The sequence below is a fragment of the Anomaloglossus baeobatrachus genome, chromosome 5, assembly GCF_048569485.1.
Source record: "Anomaloglossus baeobatrachus isolate aAnoBae1 chromosome 5, aAnoBae1.hap1, whole genome shotgun sequence".
Taxonomy (NCBI): Eukaryota; Metazoa; Chordata; class Amphibia; order Anura; family Aromobatidae; genus Anomaloglossus; species Anomaloglossus baeobatrachus.
Window position 1 is genome coordinate 500,437,707 of NC_134357.1, and position 27,565 is coordinate 500,465,271.

Below are 27,565 nucleotides of genomic sequence, written 5' to 3' on the forward strand. Positions count from 1 at the left end.
TGTTAGTCATTTATACCACAGAACACCTCCCACCGGGGATGGGTGGAGAGCTTTGAACAAAGAGCCATTTCGAGGGGTGTGGCTTATGAGGTGTACTGCCATCAGTGGGTGTAGCAAGACGGCTGCCACAGGAAGTTCCAGGCACCTGACTTCCGGGTGCAGCATCCATGTTGTGACTCCCTGGGTGTACTGGGAGTGGCTGGAACTACGTAGTAAACCAGGGATACTTTTGGTGCCTGTAAATGTGCATTTCAGCATACAAAGGAGAGATATGATTAGCACCAGATATAATGACTTCTAGAGAAGAACAATAAGGCACCGCTAGAGAAAAATATTTAGTGATTCTACAAACAGCAACAGACAGTGAATGAGGTCTTTGTTCTTCATTATAAACTCACTACAGATTAATCTGAACTTCAATACATGGGTTGCAGCCTGCCATCTAGTGGTAGTCCAACGATATTACACAACTTTTTGCAATCTTTTATATTTTTTCCGTTTTTTGTAACTAGGGCGACAGCGTTCTCAGCTCCTACTAAAAACAATCTCTTCTTGAACAGAGTATACAGTGCTCTAGCTGGATTGGCCACATCCAACTGAACCCTCTTCCCGCTTCCCTACTATGCAATAAGGACATACTGCGACGTCCAACGTACGAATACAATACCGTTCCTCGTACGTTCCTATTTTTCCGGCGTCTCACATAGCAGTGCATGAGTTAATACTCAGGGGAATACGCTGGTTCAAAACACTTTTCTCCACCACCGGAATCCCTCCCCCTCTTTCCCGTGTAAGCGGACGCACTTTTTCAGCGTCCAACACGTGGATACTAATACCGTTCTCCACGTGTTCCTATTTCCGGCTATTAACACAAGAATCGATGTATTTTATATATATATATAAAACACTGGGGGACACGCCAATTCCCTTATCTCTCTGTTCCAAAAACAAACCAACGATTACAAAATGCTGAAAAACGCATAAACTAGTTAATTTCTCTCAAATCCAAACCAAGATAACACTTGTCTTTCTTTCAAATCATTACAACTTGCTGTAATACAAAGGCTGCAACAACCTCCACTGACCCCTCCTCTCTCCAAAGAGCTGCGCTGTTGTAATACCCAGCGTCTGCCTCTTCACCCTCCACCCCCCTTCTCCTTCACAGAACAAAGACAACAGCTGCGTCTGTGGGCATTCCAACCCGCCCCACTTTCTAACACACACAAACTTTCCTCTTAGTGAAGAAATGCAGGGGCAAGGGGGGGATTAACTATCAACCCCCCTGCTTTCTTTGTCTAAGACACTGCAGACAGCGTGTAATACAATTCCCGCGCTCAGTCTGTGACTACCTCCCTTCTTCCTTCGGTCACAGCGAAGAAGAAAAAAAAAAAAACTACAGGCAATTAACTCTTTGAAAACTAGATCAGAGCGTAGAATCTACAAGCTATCTATGAAGCTAAAAACACCGTTCACAATTAGCAATAAAGAAAACAAACGATCAGATCGTATGACCCACGGACCCTATGACGCTATGGGGTCTGGGTCCGTCTCTTTGTTCTTAGACTACCGGCGAAAGATTCAAGCCCGCTAAGGGTCAATAGCGTCAACCCCTTCCTCAGTTCAGAGATCAGACCGTTCGCCACAAGTCTCCGAAACCGCAGGCAGTTCTCATATACATTATATATGACACTTACCTGCGATTTTGAGTGATCAGCTCCTGTTTCGGCGGCCTGTGGGTACTAGGAAACGATCCCTCGGATCCGAGATAGAAGTTCGGCCAATCTTTCTTACGGTATCTCAGCAGTGCCTCCAGTTGTTGGGGATGTTGGGATACAATTGATCCCTCGATCTGATCGTTGTTCCGAATTAAAATGTCGTTTGTGCACGGCGAAAAAGAATGATAATTAATTGGAAATCAATTAAAACTCTTCCTCTCACGACCAAGGCTGAGGCAAGACTGAAAATCTTTATTCTCGGACAATTAGACCACGAAGTAAAAGGGGTGTAAACAAGAGTTCTAGTCCAATCAAGTATCGTAGGTCAGGGCTTCATGACGTAGAGAGATCTGCATATGCCCCTTGGATTGGTCAATCTAAAGCTTCAGGAATTTCTTTGTCCATCTGTCTTGGGTGTAAACCAGGAAATGGTGGCCATATTCAAGCTATACATATATATATATATTCTAGTATATACTGAGTTTAAGGAAAATACACTGAATATGCAATATACATATATACATGTTAATAAGAAACAAAAGCATTCACAAATATGTGTGTTAGTTCACATCTACTGAACTATATAACTGAGTCTATGAAATGGCTGAATTAAGTATTTTTGGATACTCAATTCTTTATCCTCAACATGACTACACTACTACTCTTGGACTGTCATACACATATCCCGGGTATCTCGGGCTCTGCTTTCTTCACCACTGTCCGCTGCTCCCTCTTCTCCACGTTGGGCTCTGCAGGTTGCCTGGTGTGGCTCAGTAACATCTCTCTTGGAGTTCTAAGGCTGCTTTCACACATCCAGTTTTTCCTGTGCAGCACAATCCGGCGCTTTGCAGAAAAAACGCAACCGTTTTTTTTTTTGCCGCCGATTGCGTTTTTTTTGCATAGACTTACAGTAGTGCCGTATTGGCTTGCGTTCGGTCCGGTTTTTGCCGCATGCGGCAGATTTAGCCGATGTGGCGGCCGGATGGAACGTTGCCTGGCACGTTTTTTGTCCGGCAAAAAAAACGCATCGCGCCGCATCCGGCCGATGTGGCGCGATTTGCAATGCATGCCTATGGATGCTGCATCCTGCAGCAAACACCGCATCCGGCCGCCACATGCGTTTTTTCCACTGCGCATGCTCAGTAGCCTGCCGCAAGCGGCAAAAACCAGACGGGCCGCATGTCAAAAACTTATGCAAAGGATGCGGTATTGTCACCGCATGCGTTGCATATGTTTTAGAGCCGGATTGGCCGGCTCTACTAATACCGGATGTGTGAAAGCAGCCTAAGGCCCATTACAACACACACCTATGTCTTAGGTTTGCATCACCTTCTGTGCACTCTATGCTTTAACTTGTTTTAAACCCTGCTGATTTCCACTTCATGTGTCCTGCTACTCCAAGATTCCAGAGTGTAAGTTTTCCACTCTGATGTGGATTCACACTTAAAGGGTATCTGTCACCAGGTTTTTGCTCCCCCATCTGAGAAAAGCATAACACAGACCCCGATTCCACTGATGTGTCACTTACTGAGCTGTTTGCTGTCATTTTGATAAAATCAATGTTTTCTCTGCTGCAGTTTTTCCAGTTAATTGAATGTAGAGCAGGGTTAACAAGCTCATGCATCTGCTGGACTATTTGGTGGCACACCAAGTAGTCCTCCAATGGTAATCGCCTATTAAACAGTGATTTTATAAAAGCTACACACTACGCAGCACAGTAGGTAATAACGCTTTTCCTTCATAATGCTGCTCTTAGATTAGGTGGCAAAAACCTGGTGAAAGATTCCCTTTAAAACTGATCCACAGAAAAGAAAAAACACTTAATTTCATGCTGAAGTTCAATGGCACAAGTCTAATTTCCAAATACGAAAGCTCCATGAAAGGGCCAATACCTTTAATAAATTGGCCATAAGGACACATGCATATGTAGAGCATTTGGTGAGTTTGTTACCTTAGTATTTGTAAACCAAAACCAGGAGTGGGTGAAAAGTGGAGAAGTGGTGCATGTGTTACTATTATTATTATTATTATTATTATAATATAGCTGCATCCATTCCATGGCACTTTACATGTGAGAAGGGTTATACATAATAGAGACAAAGTACAATAATCATGAACAATACAAAAGCACAGAAGGGTACAGGAGGAGAGAAGACCTGCCCAAGAGGGCTCAAAAATCTACAAGAAATGGGCGAGAATACAGTAGGTGAAGATAGAGCGGGTCGTTCGGCGGTATAGTGGACTGAGGGTTACTGCAGGCTTGTCATAAGAGGCGAGTTTTCAGGTTCCTTTTGAAGGTTTCTAAGGTAGGGGAGAGTCTGATATGTTGGGGTACAAAGTTCCAGAGTATTGTTGATGAACGGGAGAAATTTTGGATGTGATTGTGGGAAGAGGTGATAAGAGGGGAGGTGAGAAGGAGATCTTGTGAGGATCGGAGGCTAGGTGTAGGCAAGTACCGGGAGAATAGGTCACAGATGTAGGGAGGAGACAGGTTGCCGATGACTTTCTACATCATGGTTAGCGTTTTGAACTGGAGTCTATGGGCAAATGGAAGCCAGTGAAGGGATTGTCAGAGTGGAGAGGTTGGAGAATAGCGGGGGGACAGGTGAAGAAGTTGGGCAGCAGAGTTTAGAATAAATTGTAGGGGTGTGAGTGTTAAAAGGGGAGGCCACAGAGCAGGAGGTTGCAGTAGTCCAGGCTGTAGTTAATGAGGGCATGCACTAGTGTTTTTGCAGATTCTTAGTTAAGGAATGTACGGATACGGGAAATATTTTTGCAATTGAGTAGGCAGGAGGTAGAGATGGCTTGGATGTGTGGCTTGAAGGAGAGAGCAGAGTCGAGGGTTACCCCTAGGCAGCGAGCACGTGGGACTGTGGAGACTGAGCATTCATTGACTTTGATGGATGAGTCTGTTTTTGAGTGAGAAGGAGGAAAGATGATGAATTCCATTTTGTCCATGTTAAATATTTTAGAAATCGAGCAGAGAAAAAAAAAAAAGAATGAAATTGATAAACCTTGTGGGATTCAGGTTAGTAAGGAGGCAATATTAGGTCCAAAGAATTAGATCTGCATATCATCAGAAGAGAGGATACTGAAAGCCATGGGACTCTGAGATGTCCCGGGTCGAAGGTGTGGATGGAGAAGAGCAGGGGCCAAAGAAATGACCCTTGGGGGGCACTGACAGATAGGAGACGGGACGAGGAGGTAGTGTGAGATGCTGAAAGTTCAGTCAGTTCAGTATGAAGAGATCCAAGATAGGGCCAAGTCTGATGCCAAGAGAAGAGAGAATCTATAGTAGGAGGAAATAGTCCTATGTGTCGAAGGCAGAGGACAGGTCCAAGAAAAGGAGGACAGAGTAGTGTCGCTTGGATTTGACGGTTAGTAGGTCATTGGTGACTTTAGTTAAGGCAGTTTCAGTGGAATAATGCGGTTGGAAGCCAGATTGTAGCTGGTCAAAGAGGGAGCAGGTGGAGCGGTGGGATGACAGATTAAGATGGACATATTGTTCCAGTAGTTTTGAGGCATAGGGGACAAATGATATGGGGCGATAGCTAGCCAGAGGATAGGTCAAGCGAGGGCTTTTTGAGGATGGGTGTGATCTAGGCATGTTTGAAGGATAAAGGGAAAACACCAGTTGTTAGGGATAGGTTGAAAAGAGGAGTTAGGGTTGGAACGAAGACTGAGGTAGGGTTGAAACGAAGACTGCGGTAAGGTTGGGGATGAGGTGGGACGGGAGCGGGTCAAGGGCAAAGGTGGTGAGATGTGATCAGGAGAGGAAGAGAAGACCGATTATCTTTGGGCATTGTAGTGTCACGGATGTGTCTGGACCTTCAAGTGCTGCTGCTGGGACCAGGTGCAGAAGGGCCCAGCGATCGTCCAGACGTTAATGGACGCTGTCCCTTTAAGGGCTTGATTTAGGTTTTTTCTGTTTCATTGCCAGGTTGGAGGAGCCTTTCCTCCAGCTGGTAATTAAGGGCCTTTATAACGTGGGGCCTCTCACTCCTCCAGTGCGGGTTACACTCTTCACTTGGAGAAGTTGCTGCTCAGGAGTGCATGTGGCTTCAGACTACTGTTGCTGTATATTCTGAAGATTCCCGCTCAAGATAAGTTGTTGTTGTTTTTCCTTTTCCCCCTCTTGCTGTTTATTTTTGTGTTTGTTTTTCGCTCCGTGGATTGGTGGATGGCGGGATTTAGTCCTAGGGTCTGGCTAGGAGGCAGGGGCACGTTGGCAGGTCACACCTCCTAGCCCTTATAGGTACCTGTGGTTTGAGGGCTAGCGCAGGGACCCCCCCAGTGTCAGGATCAGCGCAGGAGCCCCCTGGTAACCCTTCCCTCTTTGTGTTTCAGCCTCCTTTATTCCCGGGAGTCCATTTGCTGGGTGTCCCTCCCCACACCCAGCATTACAGGTAGAGAAACAGGAAGTGAGTTTTAAAAGTTTTGAGACAGCTGAATGGGAGGTGCCAATGGGCATGCTGAAATCACCCATGTTGATGATGATGGGGATGTCAGCGGAAAGAAAATTAAGAACCCAGGTGGTGAAGGGCTCAAAAAAGTTAGTAGCTGGCCCTGGGGGGCGGTAAATGGCAGCCAGTTTGACGTTGAAGGGGGAGTAGATGCAGAAGGAGTGCACCTCAAAAGAGGGGAGCGTAACACACAGTGGCAGTGGAATTGGGGTGAAACAGTAATTATCTGACAAGAGAAAACCAACTCCTCCACCATGCTTGTTACTGGGGAGGGGGTGTGAGAAATATGGAAACCAGCACAACAAAGTGCAGCTGCAAAGGCTGTGTCAGAGGGGGTGAGCAAGGTTTCAGTGATTCAGAGAATGGACAGTTTGTTAGTGATAAAAAGGTCATGGATGTATGCAAGTTTATTGCAGACAGAGCAGGCATTCCATAGGGCTCCTGTAAAATGGACTGGGGGAGCGGGGGTCAGGTGAATGGGTATAAGGTAAGAAAGGTTGTGAAAATGTATGATCGATTGTGGATGGGGGATAGACGTGACTGTCGGGATGTGGTGAGGAGGGCCACAATTTGAGGAGATAACACCAGCAGTGAGGAGGAGCTTAGTAAGAGCAGGAGAGGCCATGAGGTGGCTGTGTCTTTTATGTTGAGGAACAGATTTAAGATGATTAGGGAGGATGGAAGGAGAGATAACCAGTTCAATACTAGTCCTAGAGGCAGGGGTGATTAGTAGGAAGTGAAGTATTATCGGAGTGAAAGTGAAGAGAGACAAACGTTGCTAACAGTTACTATGAATCCACTTCCCTTCTGGTCCAATTCATCGCAGTACACTTTGAGACGCACTTAGTGATGCATAAGCCGACTACATTTGAGCAGACAGAGCTCACAATATATACACATGCAAGGGGAAGGGACTGGACTCATCTCAACCACTTAAAGAAACCAGATGAAGGATAACATAACCAGAGTAAACAAAGGTCACAAAAAAAAAAAAAAAAAAAAAGAAAAAAAGTGTGTGAAGAAATGGAAGCATACCAGTCTGGGATGAAGTGAAAGCTGTGTAGAGATGGAAATATACCGTGTTTTTCCTATACTTTTCCTTTGATTTTAAGCCAGAACCAGGAGTGGAACAAACACTGAGGTAAGTCAAACAATACTACACGAGTGCACGTGGTCCAATACTGATGGATAAAACAAGACTGAACACTTTCTCTCACTGACTGCTTTCATAGTCTATACACAGAAAACTGATCACTTCATTTTATGCTGAGCTCAGTGTTTAAAGCTCTAATTTCCATATAGGAAACACTCTGTTCTTGAAGAGGTCATTGTCTCTAATAAATTGACCATTCAGTGTATAATACTAGGGGACAAAACAAGACTGAGCACAAGACCTTCAGAGCCATCTACACATCATAGGGAGATTTCATGACACCATCTCTCCACCTACCTGATGAACCTCAGGAACATCTGCAGTTTCTTGTTTACAGTCCTGTGAAGCTAGATGACGGGGACATCTCTCTGGTGTTGTCCTCTCACTGGATAAAACTGAAGGAAACACATACAAGGACTGAATTCATTCTTTACATACAGATAATTATAGGCCGTGTGTATTTAGTCCTGTCTATTACCTGGTGATGTGAGGGGCTCGGGAACCTCCATCATGACCTCCTTGTACAGATCTTTATGTCCTTCTAAATACTCCCACTCCTCCATGGAGAAATAGACGGTGACATCCTGACACCTTATAGGAACCTGACACATACAATGATACCGTCATCCCCCGATCCCTTCAGAGCGTAACTGTATAATGTCCCAGCAGTGTCACCTCTCCAGTCAGCAGCTCAATCATCTTGTAGGCGAGTTCTAGGATCTTCTGGTCATTGATGTCCTCATGTAACAGTGGGTAAGGTGGTGGTCCCATGATTGGGCTCAGGGGTCTTCCCCATCCCTCAGACACAGGGTCCTGACAGCGCTCATTAGAGGACTTTTCCACTACTATGTAATCCTGGTTATGGAGAAACACATTAATAAATCTCACTACAGACATTTCCAGAGTCCTCACCTCTCCAGTTCTGTCCATCTGTTATTCCCATAGATAAGAATGATGTAATGTGACGTCATCAGAATCTCTCACCTCTCCAGTAAGCCGGAAGAGGATCTCTAGGGTGAGGTGTATTATCCTCTGCACAATCTTGTCCTTGTCCTTATCCATCCTTGACGTGTCAATCAGGAAAATTCTTTTCTTGTATGGAAGATCCGAGAGGATATGATTTTATGGTAATCTGGATGGGTCGAAGAAGGAAAATCAACACCATGTAAGGTTACAATTTCTGGAGAGAAGTGCAAAGATGAAGAAGCATGCGCTCTTCTCGTAGGGATTGGAACTACTTTGGTCACTAATTTAGTGATTACAAGTTTGATCAGGAAGTACAATAAAATAATAGTTATATCATTAGCGCAAAATGATTTGCATATGTCAGTGCTGGGGTCACTGGACATGAGCACAGGAGCTGAGCTCTTTCCACATACAATAGAGGCTGGCTTTGTTACATAGCTGGCATCTGTCGCTAACATCAGCCCAGTTCAGAACAATCTGTGCTGTCAACCATTTACAAGTGCATCTCAATAAATTAGAATATCAAAAAGTTAATTTCAGAAATTCAATACAAAAAGGGAAACACATTATATAGAGTCATTACACACAGAGGGATCGATTTCTATACATTATATAGAGTCATTACACACAGAGGGATCTATTCCTATATATTATATAGAGTCATTACACACAGAGGGATCTATTTCAAGTGTTTATTTCTGTTAATGTTGATGATTGTGGCTTACTGCCAATGAAAACCCAAAAGTCATTATCTCAGAAAAATAGAATATTATACAAGACCAATTGAAAATATTATTTTAAACTCTTATGTTGGCGCCTACTGAAACGTCTGTACAGTAAATGCACTCAATACTTGGTCAGGGCGCCTTTTGCATGAATGACTGCATCAATGCGGCAATGTGGCATGGAGGCGATCAGCCCGTGGCACTGCTGAGGTGTTATGGAAGTCCAGATTGCTTTGATAGCAGCCTTCAGCTCGTCTGCATTGTTGGGTCTGGTGACTCATGTTCCTCTTGACAATACCCCATAGATTATCTATGGAGTTTAGGTCAGGCGAGTTTGCTGGCCAATCAAGCACAGTGATATTGTGGTTATTAAACAAGGTATTGGTACATTTGGCAGTGTGGACAGGTTCCAAGTCCTGCTAGAAAATGAAATTTCCATCTCCAAAAAGCTTGTTGGCAGAGGGAAGCATGAAGTGCTCTAAAATATCCTGGTAGACGGCTATGTTGCGGGCAGGGGACCGACCGCGACAAGGGGGGAGGGCTGCTCGAGACGCTCGGATCCGGAGGTTGTTGAGGTGGCTCGAGGGGAGACCGGATCCGGGGCCTGAGCACCCGTCTGTCGCCCGCAAGTGAAAAGGGGGCTATATACAGTTAGGTCCAGAAATATTTGGACAGTGACACAATTTTCGCGAGTTGGGCTCTGCAGAATTCAAGTGCAGATTGTAACGTTTAATTTGAAGGTTTGAACAAAAATATCTGATAGAAATTGTAGGAATTGTACACATTTCTTTACAAACACTCCACATTTTAGGAGGTCAAAAGTAATTGGACAAATAAACCAAACCCAAACAAAATATTTTTATTTTCAATATTTTGTTGCGAATCCTTTGGAGGCAATCACTGCCTTAAGTCTGGAACCCATGGACATCACCAAACGCTGGGTTTCCTCCTTCTTAATGCTTTGCCAGGCCTTTACAGCCGCAGCCTTCAGGTTTTGCTTGTTTGTGGGTCTTTCCGTCTTAAGTCTGGATTTGAGCAAGTGAAATGCATGCTCAATTGGGTTAAGATCTGGTGATTGACTTGGCCATTGCAGAATGTTCCACTTTTTTGCACTCATGAACTCCTGGGTAGCTTTGGATGTATGCTTGGGGTCATTGTCCATCTGTACTATGAAGCGCCGTCCGATCAACTTTGCAGCATTTGGCTGAATCTGGGCTGAAAGTATATCCCGGTACACTTCAGAATTCATCCGGCTACTCTTGTCTGCTGTTATGTCATCAATAAACACAAGTGACCCAGTGCTATTGAAAGCCATGCATGCCCATGCCATCACGTTGCCTCCACCATGTTTTACAGAGGATGTGGTGTGCCTTGGATCATGTGCCGTTCCCTTTCTTCTCCAAACTTTTTTCTTCCCATCATTCTGGTACAGGTTGATCTTGGTCTCATCTGTCCATAGAATACTTTTCCAGAACTGAGCTGGCTTCATGAGGTGTTTTTCAGCAAATTTAACTCTGGCCTGTCTATTTTTGGAATTGATGAATGGTTTGCATCTAGATGTGAACCCTTTGTAATTACTTTCATGGAGTCTTCTCTTTACTGTTGACTTAGAGACAGATACACCTACTTCACTGAGAGTGTTCTGGACTTCAGTTGATGTTGTGAACGGGTTCTTCTTCACCAAAGAAAGTATGTGGCGATCATCCACCACTGTTGTCATCCGTGGACGCCCTGGCCTTTTTGAGTTCCCAAGCTCACCAGTCAATTCCTTTTTTCTCAGAATGTACCCGACTGTTGATTTTGCTACTCCAAGCATGTCTGCTATCTCTCTGATGGATTTTTTCTTTTTTTTCAGCCTCAGGATGTTCTGCTTCACCTCAATTGAGAGTTCCTTAGACCGCATGTTGTCTGGTCACAGCAACAGCTTCCAAATGCAAAACCACACACCTGTAATCAACCCCAGACCTTTTAACTACTTCATTGATTACAGGTTAACGAGGGAGACGCCTTCAGCGTTAATTGCAGCCCTTAGAGTCCCTTGTCCAATTACTTTTGGTCCCTTTAAAAAGAGGAGGCTATGCATTACAGAGCTATGATTCCTAAACCCTTTCTCCGATTTGGATGTGAAAACTCTCATATTGCAGCTGGGAGTGTGCACTTTCGGCCCATATTATATATATAATTGTATTTCTGAACATGTTTTTGTAAACAGCTAAAATAACAAAACTTGTGTCACTGTCAAAATATTTCTGGACCTAACTGTATACAGGGGAAGTTGTGTCAGTGACGACACCAGTGGGTTGCGGTGATTGTTGGTGACACCGCCGCTGCCTTGGTATGGGGTGCCCGGGGCTGATTGAGCGGGGCAGCAGGATGGTATCCCCTTCACGGATAGGGGAGGTGTAGTCCCGGGGCCCAGGTGCAGGTGGAGTATTATGCTGGGGCGAAGTCTGCAGGGCTGGACCGGATGGTACCGGTGTACTCACTGTTTTCTGAATAAACCACACAGAGTCCAGATAGTAAACCAACGGCCAGATACCGGTAGCCTCCAGAGGGGTATGCTCGGGTCCCGCACACTGGTGGACTGAACAGGGGCCCTTCCTCCTGCACTTCAGTTTGGTGTCTTGTGTGTTGACTAGTCCGCATAAAACGGGAAAAGTCCACTCCCGGTGTCTTTGCTGTGGGAGCTGTGGCCCACGAGATCTGACCCTTGGGATTTTAACAGGCACTTGCAGACGCCCTATCCCCCGCGTTGGGCTTCCGTCTCGCTCTATCTGGGCTGCTGGTGGGACAAGACTTGGAATCTTGTCCCCTGCTGCTCAGCTAGTCCGGTAGTACGGGAGCTACAATCCCCGACTACAGACTTCTAGTGTCCTCTCACTTCAGCTCCTGCACAGACTCTCTTACTGTGCCTGCACTCTGACTCAGACTCTGTCTTGTTCCCTACCCTGACACCTCAGAACACCTAGGTGGGCGTCACCATCTGCATGGCCCCGCCCACTGGTGTTTCCCTATTGTCCTGTGGGGGGGGGGGGGTGACTAGGCTTTGTGGCTGGTGTTTGTACCTGTGTGGGGTTGTGATGGAGGTCCAAGGAGGAGGGAATCTGGAAGATGGATGCAGTCTTCTGTGACAACCTGATTTTGTCAGGGTGTCACACTTGCGCTGACTTTGGTCTTGATAAAACACAGTGGACCTACACCAGCAGATGACATGGCTCCCCAAACCATCACTGATTGTGGGAACTTTACACTAGACCTCAAGCAGCTTGGATTGTGGCCTCTCCACTCTTCCTCCAGACTCTGGGACCTTGATTTCCAAATGAAATGCACAATTTACTTTAATCTGAATAAAACACCTTGGACCACTGAGCAACAGTCCAGTTGTTTTTCTCCTTGGCTCAGGTAAGACGCTTCTGGCGTTGTCCATTGGTCATGAGTGACTTGACACAAGAAATGCGACAGATGTAGCCTATGTCCTGAATACATCTGTGGGTGGTGGCTCTTGAATCACTGACTCCAGCAGCAGTCCACTCCTTGTGAATCTTCCCCAAATTATTGAATGGCCTTTTCAAAACAATACTATCAAGGCTGCAGTTATCCTGGTTGGTTGTCCACCTTTTTCTACCACATTTTTTCCTTCCACTCAATTTTCCATTATTATCCTTGGCTACAGCACTCTGAACAGCCAGCTTATTTAGCAATGACCTTTTCTAGCTTACCCTCCTTGTGGAGTGTGTCAATGACTGCCTTCTGGACATCTGTCATGGCGGCAGTCTTCCCCATGATTGTGTAGCCCACTGAACCAGACTAAGAGACCATTTTAAACGCTTAGGAAGCCTTTGCAGGTGTTTTGTGGTAATTATCCTAATTTTCTGATAATGACCTTGGGGTTTTCTTTGGCTGTAAGCCATAATTATCAATATTGACAGAAATAAACACTGAAATAGATCACTGTTTGTAATGACTATATAATGTATGTGTTTCCCTGTTTGCATTGAATAACAAACTAACTTTTTAAGGATATCCCAATTTATTGAGATGCACTTGTATTTTGCACTAGCCAACTTCCGACAGTGACATTGAAATGAATCAGTTACCAATACACATGTACCGGCTTCTATCATCCATGTCCAGGGTAATAATGGGTCAAATATTCGGTTTTGTGAATATTTGCTTGATAGGTTTGCCGCTATTCGACTATTCGCAAATATTCGATGCGCCATGTAAGTCTATGGGAAACCCGAATAACAACTATTCGAGCTTCCCATACTTACATTCGCGAAGCCTAATATTTGAGGTATTCGATCATCCCTAGTTACCATGACAGCTAGAGACTACGTCTGCTACTATTCTTGGGCTATTGGTGAAGCTCTGCCACTGTTTGCCGTATAGTATGTGATCAGACTAATGCTAATTCTAGTCCCTTAAGTGAACTTAAAATAAAATTTAAAAAAAATCACCACCCTTTTCCTTCATTAAAAATAAAACTATTTGGTACTGCTGTATACTCTTAAAAGCCAAGCCTATCAAATTATAAAATTAAACCATATGATAAATTTTAGAAAGAGAAAATGTCAAGAAATAATTATTTTTTCTCCACAGCTCCCACCAAAAAAATGCAATTAAAAAAACAAATCAGATTATCGCACATGACCCAAATTGGTACCACTAAAACCAATCAGCTCAATAAACAAAGCTCTCACATAACTCATAACGTATTAAAAAAATAAAAAAAAAAAAAAGTTACAGGCCTTGTAAAATTACATGTTTTTTTTATGTGGCAAAACTTTGACCATCTTTGAATCCTAGACTTCAGAATAAGGGGTCACATCTGATATTAACACATAACGGCTGCAACTAACACAATGTCATTACTGGGGCTCGATCGCGTCACAAACGAGTGCTATCTGATGTTTTACTGGATAACACTCAGACCAATGTTATACTATGGAGCTGTGGCGATTGTTTTTTTTCATGCTGATTAACACGAGAAAAAAAAAAAAAATATAGCATGCTGCAATTTACAGTGCAAATCCGATGGAGCGCACCCATTCAAGTCTATGGGTGTGTGGAATTCACAAGTTTGCGTTTGGATCAGGGCTGTGGAGTCGGAGTCGTGGAGTCGGAGTTAGTTTTGGTTGGAGTCGGAGTCGGTAGAAATGTACAGACTGCAGCTTTAAAAAAAAATGTATTAATATTTCATAATTGAACTTTCATATGAATTTTATAAATGTTCTATCAAACTATGAACAACAGTGATAAGCAGTTCTGCTGGAGATAGACATTTCTTAGGGGTGCTTCACACAGCAAGCTCGCTGCCGAGATCGCTGCTGAGATCGCTGCTGAGTCACGTTTTTTGTGACGCAGCAGTGACCTCATTAGCGATCTCGCTGTGTGTGACACTGAGCAGCGATCTGGCCCCTGCTGCGAGATCGCTGCTCGCTACACACAGCCCTGGTTCGTTTTCTTCAAAGGCGCTCTCCCACTGTGACACACAGATCGCTGTGTGTGACAGCGAGAGAGCGACGAAATGAAGCGAGCAGGGAGCAGGAGCCGGCGTCTGACAGCTGAGGTAAGCTGTAACCAGGGTAAACATCGGGTAACCAAGGTGGTTACCCGATATTTACGTTAGTTACCAGCCTCCGCAGCTCTCACGCTGCCTGTGCTGCCGGCTCCGGCTCTCTGCACATGTAGCTGCATTACATATCGGGTTAATTAACCCGATGTGTACTGTAGCTAGGAGAGCAAGGAGCCAGCGCTAAGCAGTGTGCGCAGCTCCCTGCTCTCTGCACATGTAGCTGCATTACACATCGGGTTAATTAACCCGATGTGTACTGTAGCTAGGAGAGCAAAGCTAAGCGGTGTGCGCTGGTAACTAATGTAAACATCGGGTAACCATACCCGATGTTTACCTTAGTTACCAGTATCCGCAGCTTCCAGACGCTGGCTCCGTGCAAGCGCAGCGTCGCTTGCACGTCGCTGCTGGCTGGGGGCTGGTCACTGGTCGCTGGTGAGATCTGCCTGTTTGACAGCTCACCAGCGACCATGTAGCGATGCAGCAGCGATCCTGACCAGGTCAGATCGCTGGTCGGATCGCTGCTGCATCGCTAAAGTGTGAAGGTACCCTTACTTCTTGTGTGTCACTGTTCTCCACTGCCCTTATCTAATCTTATATACTTGGTTAACCTCATGCTGCCCCAACCCCCCTACTTACAATGTATGAAACTGAAAGTGAAAATGTGTTGCAAATTCTTAGTAGTAAAGCTCCTCCTCTAGACTAGATCATACTAGGTGTGCGTCTTCCAAGCATCTCACAGCTGCCTGCTACTCAGAAGAGGAAGACTGTAAGAAGTATTATCCTTTCAACAAACTTTGCATCAGTTAACTGTGAGTACATGAGGAATAATAACAGTATTACTGACCACTATATCAGTTGTACGACCTGGCAATAATTTTGTACAATTGTTTTTAGGAAAAACAATTGTCATATGGATTGTGAATGCAGAATTAAAAACCTAAGAATGTCAAAGAAGCATCACATTAAATCAGCTGTATTTTGAACATTTCACCATCACTCAAGATAGAAAACATTATGTCTGTCAGTGTATGACAAATGATCCAGACGAAAACAAATGCTGTGAAGCCAAGATGAGTGCATATTCAGGCAAAGATAAAAATGCTCCTACCAGAGCTTCTAATCTAGAGACATTTACAGCGCTTTCATCCAGAAGTACTGAAAGCAGTGGATGAGAGAGACTGCATCCAAACCAATGAACCAGTGCCCAGCTCTTCCAGCCAAACAAAGGAGCAGGGAACTTTGCAGCCATCAGTTGCAAGATATTTTGTCAGTGACAAAGTTACTGTGACAATGACAGTAGATACATTTAAAAAACAGATCATAGAGCTTGTTGTAAAGGATAGTGTGCCTATTTCATTATTTTCACGACCAGCTTCTGTGTGTCTGAATGGGGAAATGGCCCGCAAGCTTGGTGTTTCTCTGGAGAGAGGGAGTATTAGAAAATTAGTAATCGAAGAAGCTTTTAAACAAAAGGAAGAACTTAAAAAAACTCTCAAGGAACGCTTTCTGTTTCTTAAAATGGATGCCTGCACACGTCACAGAGTGAACTATTTTGCCATCAATGTCCGATTTGTTTGTGACAAAAATGAAATAGTTACCAAGACATTGGCAGTAAAAGACACCAAAGCTCATCACACCAGTGAGTTTCTCCAGGTCTTGGTGGAAAAGGTTCTGCAAGACTATGAACTTAAAAAGAGCACATTTTTCTGTCGTAACTGACAATGCTCCAAATATGATAAGTACTATTAAGCTATTGAATGAGAGTAATGATGATGACCAGCAGCTAGAAAAACATTCTGGGTCCACAGACAAAGAAATGTTTGAAATAGAGGAACACAGTATTGTAACTGAGGAGCAAACTGAAGTTGCTTCAGATGAACAGCAACATGATAGTTTAGATGATCTTGTTGAAACTGTGTCAATATGTTCTTTCATTCATCACATGCGCTGTGTTGTGCATACGCTACAGCTGGCTATAAGAGACAGTCTGCAAGAAGGACATGCTGCTGCACTGATTGGCAAGGTGAGAAAATTGGCTACTGTTGCAAGAACCCCTAAAGTTGACTCAATTTTGAAGAGACGTGCTGGAAAAGGGGCAATTATTGATCAAGCCACACGATGGGGCAGTACTTACTTAATGATTCAGCGCTTGGTTGAACTGAAAACCTTTCTTGTAGACATGGCTAACCCTCAACTGACGCTAAATGAAAGTCAGTGGAATAAGATGACTGAGCTGGAAAAATTGCTAGAGCACCCATTTACAGTGACTAAAAAATTACAAGCAGAGGACTTAACTCCAGGTATTTTCTTAAAGGAGTGGAAGAACCTGATGTTTCGCCTGTCCCAAAGAGGAGGGTTAATTGCAAGTGGCATTGCTACATCAATGAAACGGAGAGAGGAGCTACTACTACAAAATAACATTCTTTTGGCAGCTGTTTATGTAGACCCAATGCATCGGATTCTTCTAGATGGCTAAGTAAAGGAAAAGAAGCTCTGTTTGAAATAGCAGTAAGGATGAATGGGTTGCAGAACAGTCAGGAGGAACAAGAAGAATTTGGTCGTCTTGCCACATCTTCACCCTCATCATCAACTGATGAAGAATTTAATTTCGAAAAATATTTGGATCACAAGGACCGTGCAAAGCGTTCCCGCATAGAAGAAGAGTCATCCCCATCAAAGAACACAGCCAGTACATTTCAGCAGAATTTTTCATGTACACTAAAAGAAATTGAGAAATTTGACCGTTCATCAAAAATAACAGTGCAACAAGCGATTCCTCTGTATCCTGACATTGGCAGAGATGTTGCCCGAGTGGTTACTGCTTTGCCACCAACACAAGTTAGTGTAGAGAGGTTGTTCTCTGCACTTAAAATAATTAGATCAGATTTGAGGGCATCCATGAAGGATCTGACAGAGGCAATACTTTTTCTGAGGACAAATTTATAGATTTCTTCTTATTAACTGCATAAAAGTGTTTATTGCATATTTACTTACAGTTTAGAAAACTTTATAAAAGTTATTTGCTATATTCTAATTGTATTCTAATAAATGTAGTTTTTGCTCTAAGTGGTCTGATTACTTATATGATGGTGAGAAACTGAATAAGCACGATGTTAATATTTTACAACAGTAAATTTGTTGTTATGAATTGGCCATTTATGAAGGAGTCGGAGCCGGAACCTGATAAAATCCAGAAGTCGGAGTCAGAGTCGCAACTGTGGCTTACCGACTCCACAGCCCTGGTTCGGATAACAACTAATTGCAATTTAACGGTTCTGTTTTCCATAGGCTTCAATATCTAGCAAAAGGGAATCCAGCTAAAATCAGTTAAAAAAATAAATAAATAAAATTGTGTCTGCAATGGATTGCTGCTGGATCCGTTCTAAGGCCCCTTTCAGACGTCCGTGCTTCTGGTATGTGTGACATCTGCTTTTAACATGGATGCCTCACGTACCCATGTTATTCTATGGTGTTACTCATCTGTGTTTTCACACGGACCATATGGCCCCACACGTACACATGGAGACATGTCAGTTTTTTCTCCGGTAGCACGGGTGTCACATGGCTCGCACACTGATGTGATCCGTGTGACACGTACCAGAAAAAACACGTGTCTTTAAAATAAAATGATTTTCTAAACTCACTTGTCTCCAGGGCTGCAGTCTTCGGCACTGCTGTCATTTGCTTTTGACCCCTGCTTATTATACTCATTACATATTCAGTGCACAACGGAGCTGGAAGCAGCAGCATCGCCGGGGACAGGTGGGCATCCAACAGTGTGTGCAGTGATGTCAGGAGGTCATCCGAGTTCATTGGATACTCCGATGAACCCGTGATGTCACTGCAGCAGCTGCACACACATTACTGAGGGCACCCCTGCGGTGACCTGGGCTGACCTTATGAGGTCCAGGTCACTGCAGGGAAGCTTACACAGCAGAGCAGCAGAGTGTGTGTGCCTGCAGGGGCTGCTCTCAATTAATGCGGATCCACTATAAATATATACATGGGAAAAAAAAAAAGACTGGGCCGCACATCCAATAGGTGTGAACAAGTGCTAGCTGAAAACATAACTACAAAACATATACAGATGCAGACTAAAATGCTAACAATGAATAAGGAAACTCTGGTATTGCATTACTGCTATAGCAATATTTATTAAAAAAAAAAAAAATGATATTTAGCATATGTATTAGCCAATACATGTGAGCCCGGACACCATGGCAAGGTAATTTCTGTATACCGGGAGCCTAACTTGAATTGCCACTATCTGGGTTAAAAACCTCTGTCTGGGCAGCTAGACTCCAGCTATAACGGGGAGTGAACACAGCCTGGTTATATTGCGGAGTGCTCAGTCAGAAAGAGATGCGCTATGAATATATATATATATATATATATATATATATATTATATATATATATAAAAACCTGACCCGCACATCCAACAGGTGTGAATAGGTGCTAGTTGAAAACACATAACTACAAACCGCTGCACACTAAAATGCTAACAATGAATAAGGGAACTCTGATACTGCAGTAATGCAGTAGGAATATTTGGAGAAAAAAAAAAAGGAGAAATTTAGTATATGTATTGATCAATGCATGTACGCCCAGTCACCATGGCAAGGTAATCCCCTTATACCGGGAACCTAACTTGAAATGCCACTATCTGGGTTAAAAACCTCCAAGTCTGGACAGCTAGACTAAAATCCTAACTTGAAATGCCAAGGGTAAGGGTACAGTTCCACTTGCGTATGACTCGTGCGAGTCTCGCATCAACCCCACAAATATCACCTCGTTTGCCACCTAATAAATGCGCCATTTCTGGGGTGGCTGCGGGCTGCTATTGTTAGGCTGGAAAGAGCAAATAACCATAGCCCCTCTCACCCTGATAATATCAGCCCCCAGTTGTTTGCTATACCTTGGCTGGTTTTAGTAAAATGTTGTTAAATCAAAAACTTTAGAAAAATAAGTGTGGGATCCTCTCTAATTTTAATAACTAGCCAAGGTACAGCAGAGAGCTGAGGGTTGCAGCCCGCAGCTGCTGCTGTTCCTTGTGCTGAATATGAAAAAATGGGGGTGACCACACATCATTTTTTTTTTTCCAAATAAAAAAAATAAAAATGCTGTAAAACACCTGGCCAAGCTAGCTATTTTCTCCTTTATGTCTATTTTATATGTTCTTTCTTTATATTTCTCTCTTTCTTTCTTATCTGTTCTATCTTTCTATATTTATCTATAATTTTGCAGGCTTTGCCCATCTTTGACACATTAAAACACCCCAAAAACATTTATTTCAGTATCATGCATTTTTTTACCGGTACCAGTCACACGGACGACCATACCGGTAAGTGTGGCTTGTACCTGTTTAAACACAGATGTCTGAAAGGGGCCTAACAGATGATTACTGGACATGAAAATATAGCTTAAGCCAGGGGTCTCTAACTCAGCTGGGGGAATGGGCCGCACATTGAAAAAAAAATTTGAGGGGGGCCGCATTCTTTGCAGGACAAAGACATTTTTAATGATTTCATGTTTTTTTCTATACACCTTTGGATCACTATTTTGAACATTTTTTGCTAGATTATAACAAACCTGCACTTTTTTGGTTAATTATATATATCTATATATATATAAAATCATTTTTAAATGGCAAAAAATCCCATCCACTGTGCGTGTGTAGCCCCCAGCAAACACTGACCTGCGGAGTGGCTTTCAGAATCGCAAGTGTCCTCCGTACTGAGAATACAGCGAGGAGACCGCAGCGGCCCGAACCCAAATCGTGAGCACGAGCAGCTGCGGTCACCTGTGGAGGAGACTCACTGCCCCGCATTAAGGACCCGCCGCATCTAGGACACAGCGGGTCCTGATCGTGGCACATACCTGCTGTTTGCAGCTTGCAGACCCAGTGACGATCGCAGCTCTATGTTGGGAGCCGGTGCCTGCAGGTACAGTTGAATCATTTGCGGTGCCGCGCAGAGGAGCTCTGAGCACTATACCAATGGCTGCTGCCAGCCAATCAGATACAAGGAGGTGACATCATACAGCGGCATCACCTCCTTGCATCTGATTGGACATGTCATCCATTGGTGTAGTGCAGACCGCTCCTTTGTGCTGCACCGCAAATGATTCAACTGTACTGTCTGTGCCTGCTGGCGCCGCCTCCTGGCATAGAGCTGTGATCATCACGGGGTCTGCAGGCCACAAAAATCAGCCTCATGGAACGCATGCAGGCCATGTGTTGAGACCTCTGGCCTAAGGGGTGCTTCACACACACAGCGAGATCGCTACTGAGATCGCTGCTGAGTCACGGTTTTTGTGACCTCATTAGCGATCTCGCTGTGTGTGACACTGAGCAGCGATCTGGCCCCTGCTGTGAGATCGCTGCTTGTTACACACAGCCCTGGTTCGTTTTTTTATTGTTGCTCTCCCGCTGATAAGCACACATCGCTGTGTGTGACAGCGGGAGAGCAACAATACTGAATGTGCAGGGACCAGGAGCCGACGTCTAACAGCCTGCGGTAAGCTGTAACCAAGGTAAACATCGGGTAACCAAGGTGGTTACCCGATATTTACCTTCGTTACCAGCCTCCGCAGCTCTCACGCTGCCGCTGCCGGCTCCTGCTCCCTGCACACACAGCTAAGCGGTGTGCGCTGGTAACTAATGTAAACATCGGGTAACCATACCCGATGTTTACCTTAGTTACCAGTGTCCGCAGCTTCCAGACGCCGGCAACGTGCAAGCGCAGCGTCGCTTGCACGTCGCTACTGGCTGGGGGCTGGTCACTGGTCGCTGGTGAGATCTGCCTGTTTGACAGCTCACCAGCGACCATGTAGCGATGCAGCAGCGATCCTGACCAGGTCAGATCGCTGGTCGGATCGCTGCTGCATCGCTAAAGTGTGAAGGCACCCTAAGCCGACACGCTGATCAAACTAGGATCAGAGTATGATCTGAGTGTCATTACCATAAGAGATTAGAGTCTCTCAGAGAGAAACAATGCTTAAGTGACCTTGGCCTAAACGATTGGAAATAGCACAGAAGTCGCAAAATTATGGCAGTGTTAATAGTAATGGAAAAAAACAAAAAACCATCCAAGTAATCAGTCCACGTGTAATACAACAGTTGAACATTAAAAATGAAAAGTAGCATGAAGTTTGCATAATCCACTTTGCTCAGCCAGGGAATACAAATCCGCAATGTCTCAGTTTACACAGAAAACGTAAGTGTCAAGCATCACATTTTTTTCCCCCACAGAACTACCAGAGAGACAAAAATAATAATAAAAAATAATATAATAATCACACAAAAATTTCTCAATTGTGAAACAACGAAACACAAAGCACAGGCTCGATTTACTGAATGATGCTAAACAGCACCACAGCGAGAGCCTTTGCAGTTTCTGAATGGCTCTCACTGGGGGTTAAAAACGCTTTTGAATGTAGTGTGCTCCCCAAAATAAATAACCAACCCGGCCTGCGTCCCCCAGAAATATTGTGTTTATAGCTGGCTATATCTGGGCGGAGAGCTTTCCTGCCCAATCATTGGCTTCCATTAAACTAATTACTCGAGTAGGACCCATCTGAGCGTCTCACCGGCTCAACACGAGTAACAAACAGTCGAACATCGTACTGCTCGCCATTACTACACAACACATTTAATAAATGTCATGGTTCCGACATTTTTATTAACTGGTAAACTAGTTAGATTGACCTGTGCTCTGCCTGCTTGGAGGCTGTCTAGGTGTAGCACGAAAGTTGGAAGTCAGTATGTTTGTACAGACTTGTGCATCCTCACAATACATACAGCGCATGCTGTCTGGATTTTCCAGTTCATATGAGTTCATATATCCAGATCATAGGACTGCAAGAATGAGATATACAAACTGCTGGCACCGAAGAATTCTCACTGCACTCTGTGTGCGGTACAGAGCTTGTAGCGCCCCTGACTATATCAGGGTGTTACAGGGAACTGCATCCTGTACTCCATGGTGCACAGGGCCCTCCCCCCTTATGGTTCCAGGTTCCCATCAACAGTGGTCTGGACAGACACACCAGTGGGTTGGTCATGTTGGAGCACGGCCGACCACCAAGGGGTCAGGCAGACTGGTGGAAGGGGAGACAAAGAGAACAGAGTTAGCCCTCAGAGAGTGAGGAGCAGGGGAGTTGGAGCTCCCAGGGAGGCCATAGGTTGGGTCGAAAACGGTGGTCCGGGACCACAAGAGTCTGGGATCGGTATTAGGAACACTGGACAGGAGTGTAACAGACGCAGTCTAGGAGGACTGTTGGCACCAGAAAGCCCAGCCACCCTTCTGGTACAGAGCACGGCGGGGTACAGGACCCTAGATCAGGGAGTAGCTTCAAGCAACCTGATAATTAACCTGTGGAGGATAGTCGCTTTATGAACTTTCCCCAAGAGCTCAGAGATTGGAGGCGTCAGCATAACACGGGGGATAGGGTTCTCCAAAAATACACAACCCACTGAAATTCCAAATGCCAGCCACCAAGAGCACAGCTGCCATACACAACGGGTAGTGGTCCCCCGAAAGCTTCAAGCCAAGGGGCCACAACTGTCAAACAATTTGTGCATGGAGGCAGGGCTTCGGACTTACCAAGTGACACTGGTGGGAGCGGGACCTGGACGGGCTCCCCCCGTAGAGACTGCGGTGCCTAAAGACTTTGGTTTACCATCTGTGGGAGTGTCTGCTTAATCCACCTGATCCAACACCACGACTACCGCAGTGAGTAATCTAACCCCTGCACCCTGCTTCCCAAGGCCAAGCAAGCTACCCGTTCACCAAATCCCCACTATCCGGGGCCTTCCCTACCTGCGGAGGGACTGACATCTGGCTGCCCCACACTATCTGCCCCGGTCCTCCCATCAGCAGCGGCGGTACTCCCCTTTACCGCAACCCGCAGGTGGCGCCACGAACATTCATCCCCTGTAAATATTCCCTTACATTTGAAGTGGCCGCAAGCCCCCGGGTCCGGAGACACTCGACCAACAGCAACCCCGGATCCGAGCAGTTCGACTGCTGCTGGGGCGGCACAAGCTCATGAATATGCTGGATTACCTGGCAGCATGCCAAGTAGTCCTCGAATGATAAAATCACTCTTTAATCAGCAGTAGATTATCAAAACTACAATAAGCTGTTCAAGAAGTGAACGACTACTGGAACCAGGATCTCTGCCCCTACGTTATACTGCTCTCAGATTAAGTGTTACTGTATTTTTCGGACTATAAGACGCACCCTGGTTTTAGAGGAGGAAAATAAAATTTTAAGCAAAAAAATGTGGTCATGACACTGTTCTGGGGGCGAGGATCTGCTGCTCACACTCTTATGGGGGTAATGTCCCTAAATTCTCTACTAAGGTACCCCATCCTGGTAATGATCCTCCTGCCTTGTATATTATCCCCATCCTTATATATATATATATATATATATATATATATATATATATATATATATATATATATATATATATATATATATATATATATATATATATATATATATATATATATATATTGTGAACGTTGCTTACCGCAACCCGGGGGTTTTACTCGCTTGCAGCGATGCAGGGTAGCTTAGGCATACACAGGCAACACAGTCTCTCTCAAAAATGCAGCAGTTTATTAGTAACATAAACTGCCCTTCCAAAACACAATGAAGCCTCTCCTGGCTTAAAGGAAAAGGTAAACAAAACACCTTCACATACCGTGGGCTTCAAGTCCATTTAAATGTCCATAGTGAAGGTATGGCTGTCTCCCCAGGAGACACGGATTTCTGGTCAGTCTCTGTAGTGGACCGCCCACACAGGTTTGGACACGAGTGTCAGAGTGGAGCTCCCTCAGCCTCCACACACTCAGTTCCAGAAGGTTGAAGGCAACCTACGCTTCCTTGGGCAGGTTCCTTCCAGATGCTCCAACCTCTCTGAGAATAGCAGCCTCTTTACCTGCCGGAGGCTGCTCCTCGTGCAGGGCTGCTCATACACACACTGACAGTCTCCTAAATCAGACTGGACACACCCACAGGTGGAGGTTTGTGTTTCCAGACCTGCACAGCATCCTCGCATTGTTAAAGAGAACCTGACCCTTATATGCAGAACCAAGGCTTTGTGGAACTACAAGTCCCATAGCAACTTCACTTTAATATCGCAGGGACCTTCTCCATTGCGACACATAGCGACCATTTACCACATTGGTGGTCGCTACCTCACAATATATATATATACATGTCCCTCATCCTGGTATGTGTCCACATCCAGGTACTGTACATGCCCCCATCCAGGTATATGGCCACATCCTGATATGTGCCCCAATCCTGCTATATACCCCCACTCTGATATGTGCCCCAATCCTGCTATATACCCCCATCGTGATATGTGCTCTCATCTGGGTATATGGCCCGTATCCTGTGGCACACAAAAAAAATAAATGTTTATACTCAAATTTCCTCACTCCACACAACATTGCTCGTCTTCCTGTCTGTGGCAGCAACAGCGCCACTGACCTGTGTGGAGCCGTGAGCACAGGGATGAAGTCATCGCTGTGCACATCGTTCTCCACACACATCAGTGGGCCGGCAGACAGGAGGACATCGCGATGCTGCACGGATCGGTGGCCGGTGAGTATACTTAGTCACTAAATCCCGTGCTGATGATGATACGCGGGGGGCAGTGAATATAGATACCCATGATCACTCCAGGCTGTAGTTGCAAGAGATGATCACGTGGGCCGACTAATTATGTGGGCGTCGGGATGCAGTGCATGTGAAAAGAGAGAGAGCGGGCCCACGTGGTCACGGTGGGCGCTGCTATAGCTTGCTCATGCCGCCGATGACCCTCCCCACCACCAACGCCCCTCCCTTCACCGCATCGGACTATAAGACGCACCCCCCACTTTCCCCAAAAATTTTGGGGAAAAAAAAAAGTGTCTTATAGTCCGAAAAATACAGTAATAACCTGGTGACAGATTCCCTTTCATACATTTTTTATTTATTTTACTCTGTTGTATAGCACTATTATTTACACAGCACATTACAGGCATGATTGTCACTGTCCTCATTGGGGCTCACAATCTAAATTCCCCATCCGTATGCCTTTGGAGCGAGGAGGCAAACAGACTCCGCAAACAAAGAACAATTCCATTTTTTTGCCCATTTCAAATATAAAAAAACAAAAAACAAAAAAAACAGTGAATGTTTGGTATCTATATCATCATACTGACGTGGACGATCATACTCACTAGTGAACATGGTAGATAATAAAAATTGTGGAATTGCACTCCCCTCCACCCCCGTTTAGCCACAGTTTCAATTTAGTTCACACTTTCCAGCACATCTCATGATAAAATTTCTCAAGAAAAAAAATATATGAATGTCAATCAAATGTACAGCACAGCCCACAAAAAAACAAGCCCTCATACGATTACTTAGATGGAAAAATAAAAAGTTATGGCTCTTGGAAGAGAAAAATGAAAACGCAATAATGGAAAATAGCCATGTCAGGCAGAAGTTAGATAAAGTTGGCCATACACAAGAAGGCTGTCTGTCAAACAATGCTTCAGCCAATTGTTCAGCCATCTGCCATCTTTCCCATACAGAAAAGCGCTAGTTAGGCAGAGCCCTCCAGTTTTCTGTGCAAGAGACACATCATCGGGAGAACAATAAGATAGGCAGTCCGAAGTCATACATGCCCGATCAACATTTCTCCTGATCAGATAGTTTGTGTATATGGGCGGCAACTATCGATCTGACCCATTACTTTCAGAGCGTTCAAACGACATTAGTCTAATGTGTATCGGTGTCTTTAGGAGTGCAGGGGGCCCAGCAGACCACAGCCTCAGACACATCGTACCTCATTGGTTACATCTCCTTTAATTCTAGCGGCTTCCTGGTTTTAAAAGGAATCTGTCAACCGCTTTGACGGTTTTAAGCTATTACTATGGCATACAGGTAATAGGACATTGAAAGTAGTCTTACCTGTATGCCTCATAGCAGAAGCTTTGTTCCAGAAATATAACTTTAGATCGCCATATGCAAATTAGCCTACCGGGCGGTTGGTTCCTAGGAAGAAATCCCCGCCTCCCGTCTTCATTATCCTTCCTGTCACGTCCTCTCAGTGTCACAGTCACAGCTGGCAATTCCCATGTGTGCCCAATAGCGTTCTTCAGCCTGAGTTAATTCACTCCCTATTTAATTGGGCTGGGGGGAGGTAAAGTGAAGCAGGTGGACGGACACACACACATACCTGGGCGATCTTGAAGGGAGGAAGTCGGGAGGACAACTTAACAGCGTACCTATAACGGAAGTGGAGCTGACTTACCGGCGCAAACGCAGTAGAGTCAATAGGGGGTGAATTAACTCAGGCTGAAGAACACTAATGCGCATGCACGGGATTTGGCAGCTGTGATGCTGAGAGGAGGTGACAGCAAGGATAATGAAGCAGGGAGGCAGAGATATCTTACCGGGAAGCAAACGACCCAGTAGGCTAATTTGCATTTGGCAATCTAAAGATTTCTGGAACAAAGCATTTACTATGAAGCATAAAGGTAAGACTACTTTCACCATCCTATTACCTGTATGCCCATAGTAAGAGCTTAAAATGGTCAAAGGGGTGACACTCTCTTTAAGCAACAGCACAAGCCACGCTGTCCTCCAAAGACAAGCCCCCATGAAAGTGCGACCTCCTCTGCTTCATCAACAGCTCCACTGCCACCAAAGCTAAGGGGTACTTCTCACACAGCGAGATCGCTAGCGAGATCGCTGCTGAGTCACGGTTTTTGTGACGCAGCAGTGACCTCATTAGCTATCTCGCTGTGTGTGACACTGAGCAGCGATCTGACCCCTGCTGTGAGATCGCTGCTCGATGCGCACACTGCTGGTTCATTTTTTTTATTGTTGCTCTCCCGCTGTTAAGCACACATCGCTGTGAGTGACAGCGAGAGAGCAACAATCTGAATGTGCAGGG

General features: G+C 44.8%; 1 protein-coding gene across 1 annotated transcript in view; it reads right to left on the minus strand.

Moving 5' to 3' along the window:
* Positions 1–27,565, minus strand: part of LOC142312827 (uncharacterized) — a 253,151-nt gene that overhangs the window by 185,911 nt on the left and 39,675 nt on the right. The window contains 4 exon segments of the mRNA XM_075351813.1: positions 7,629–7,726; positions 7,810–7,933; positions 8,007–8,186; positions 8,316–8,463. Coding sequence (XP_075207928.1) covers positions 7,629–7,726; positions 7,810–7,933; positions 8,007–8,186; positions 8,316–8,393 — 480 coding nt within the window. The 5' untranslated portion in view covers positions 8,394–8,463.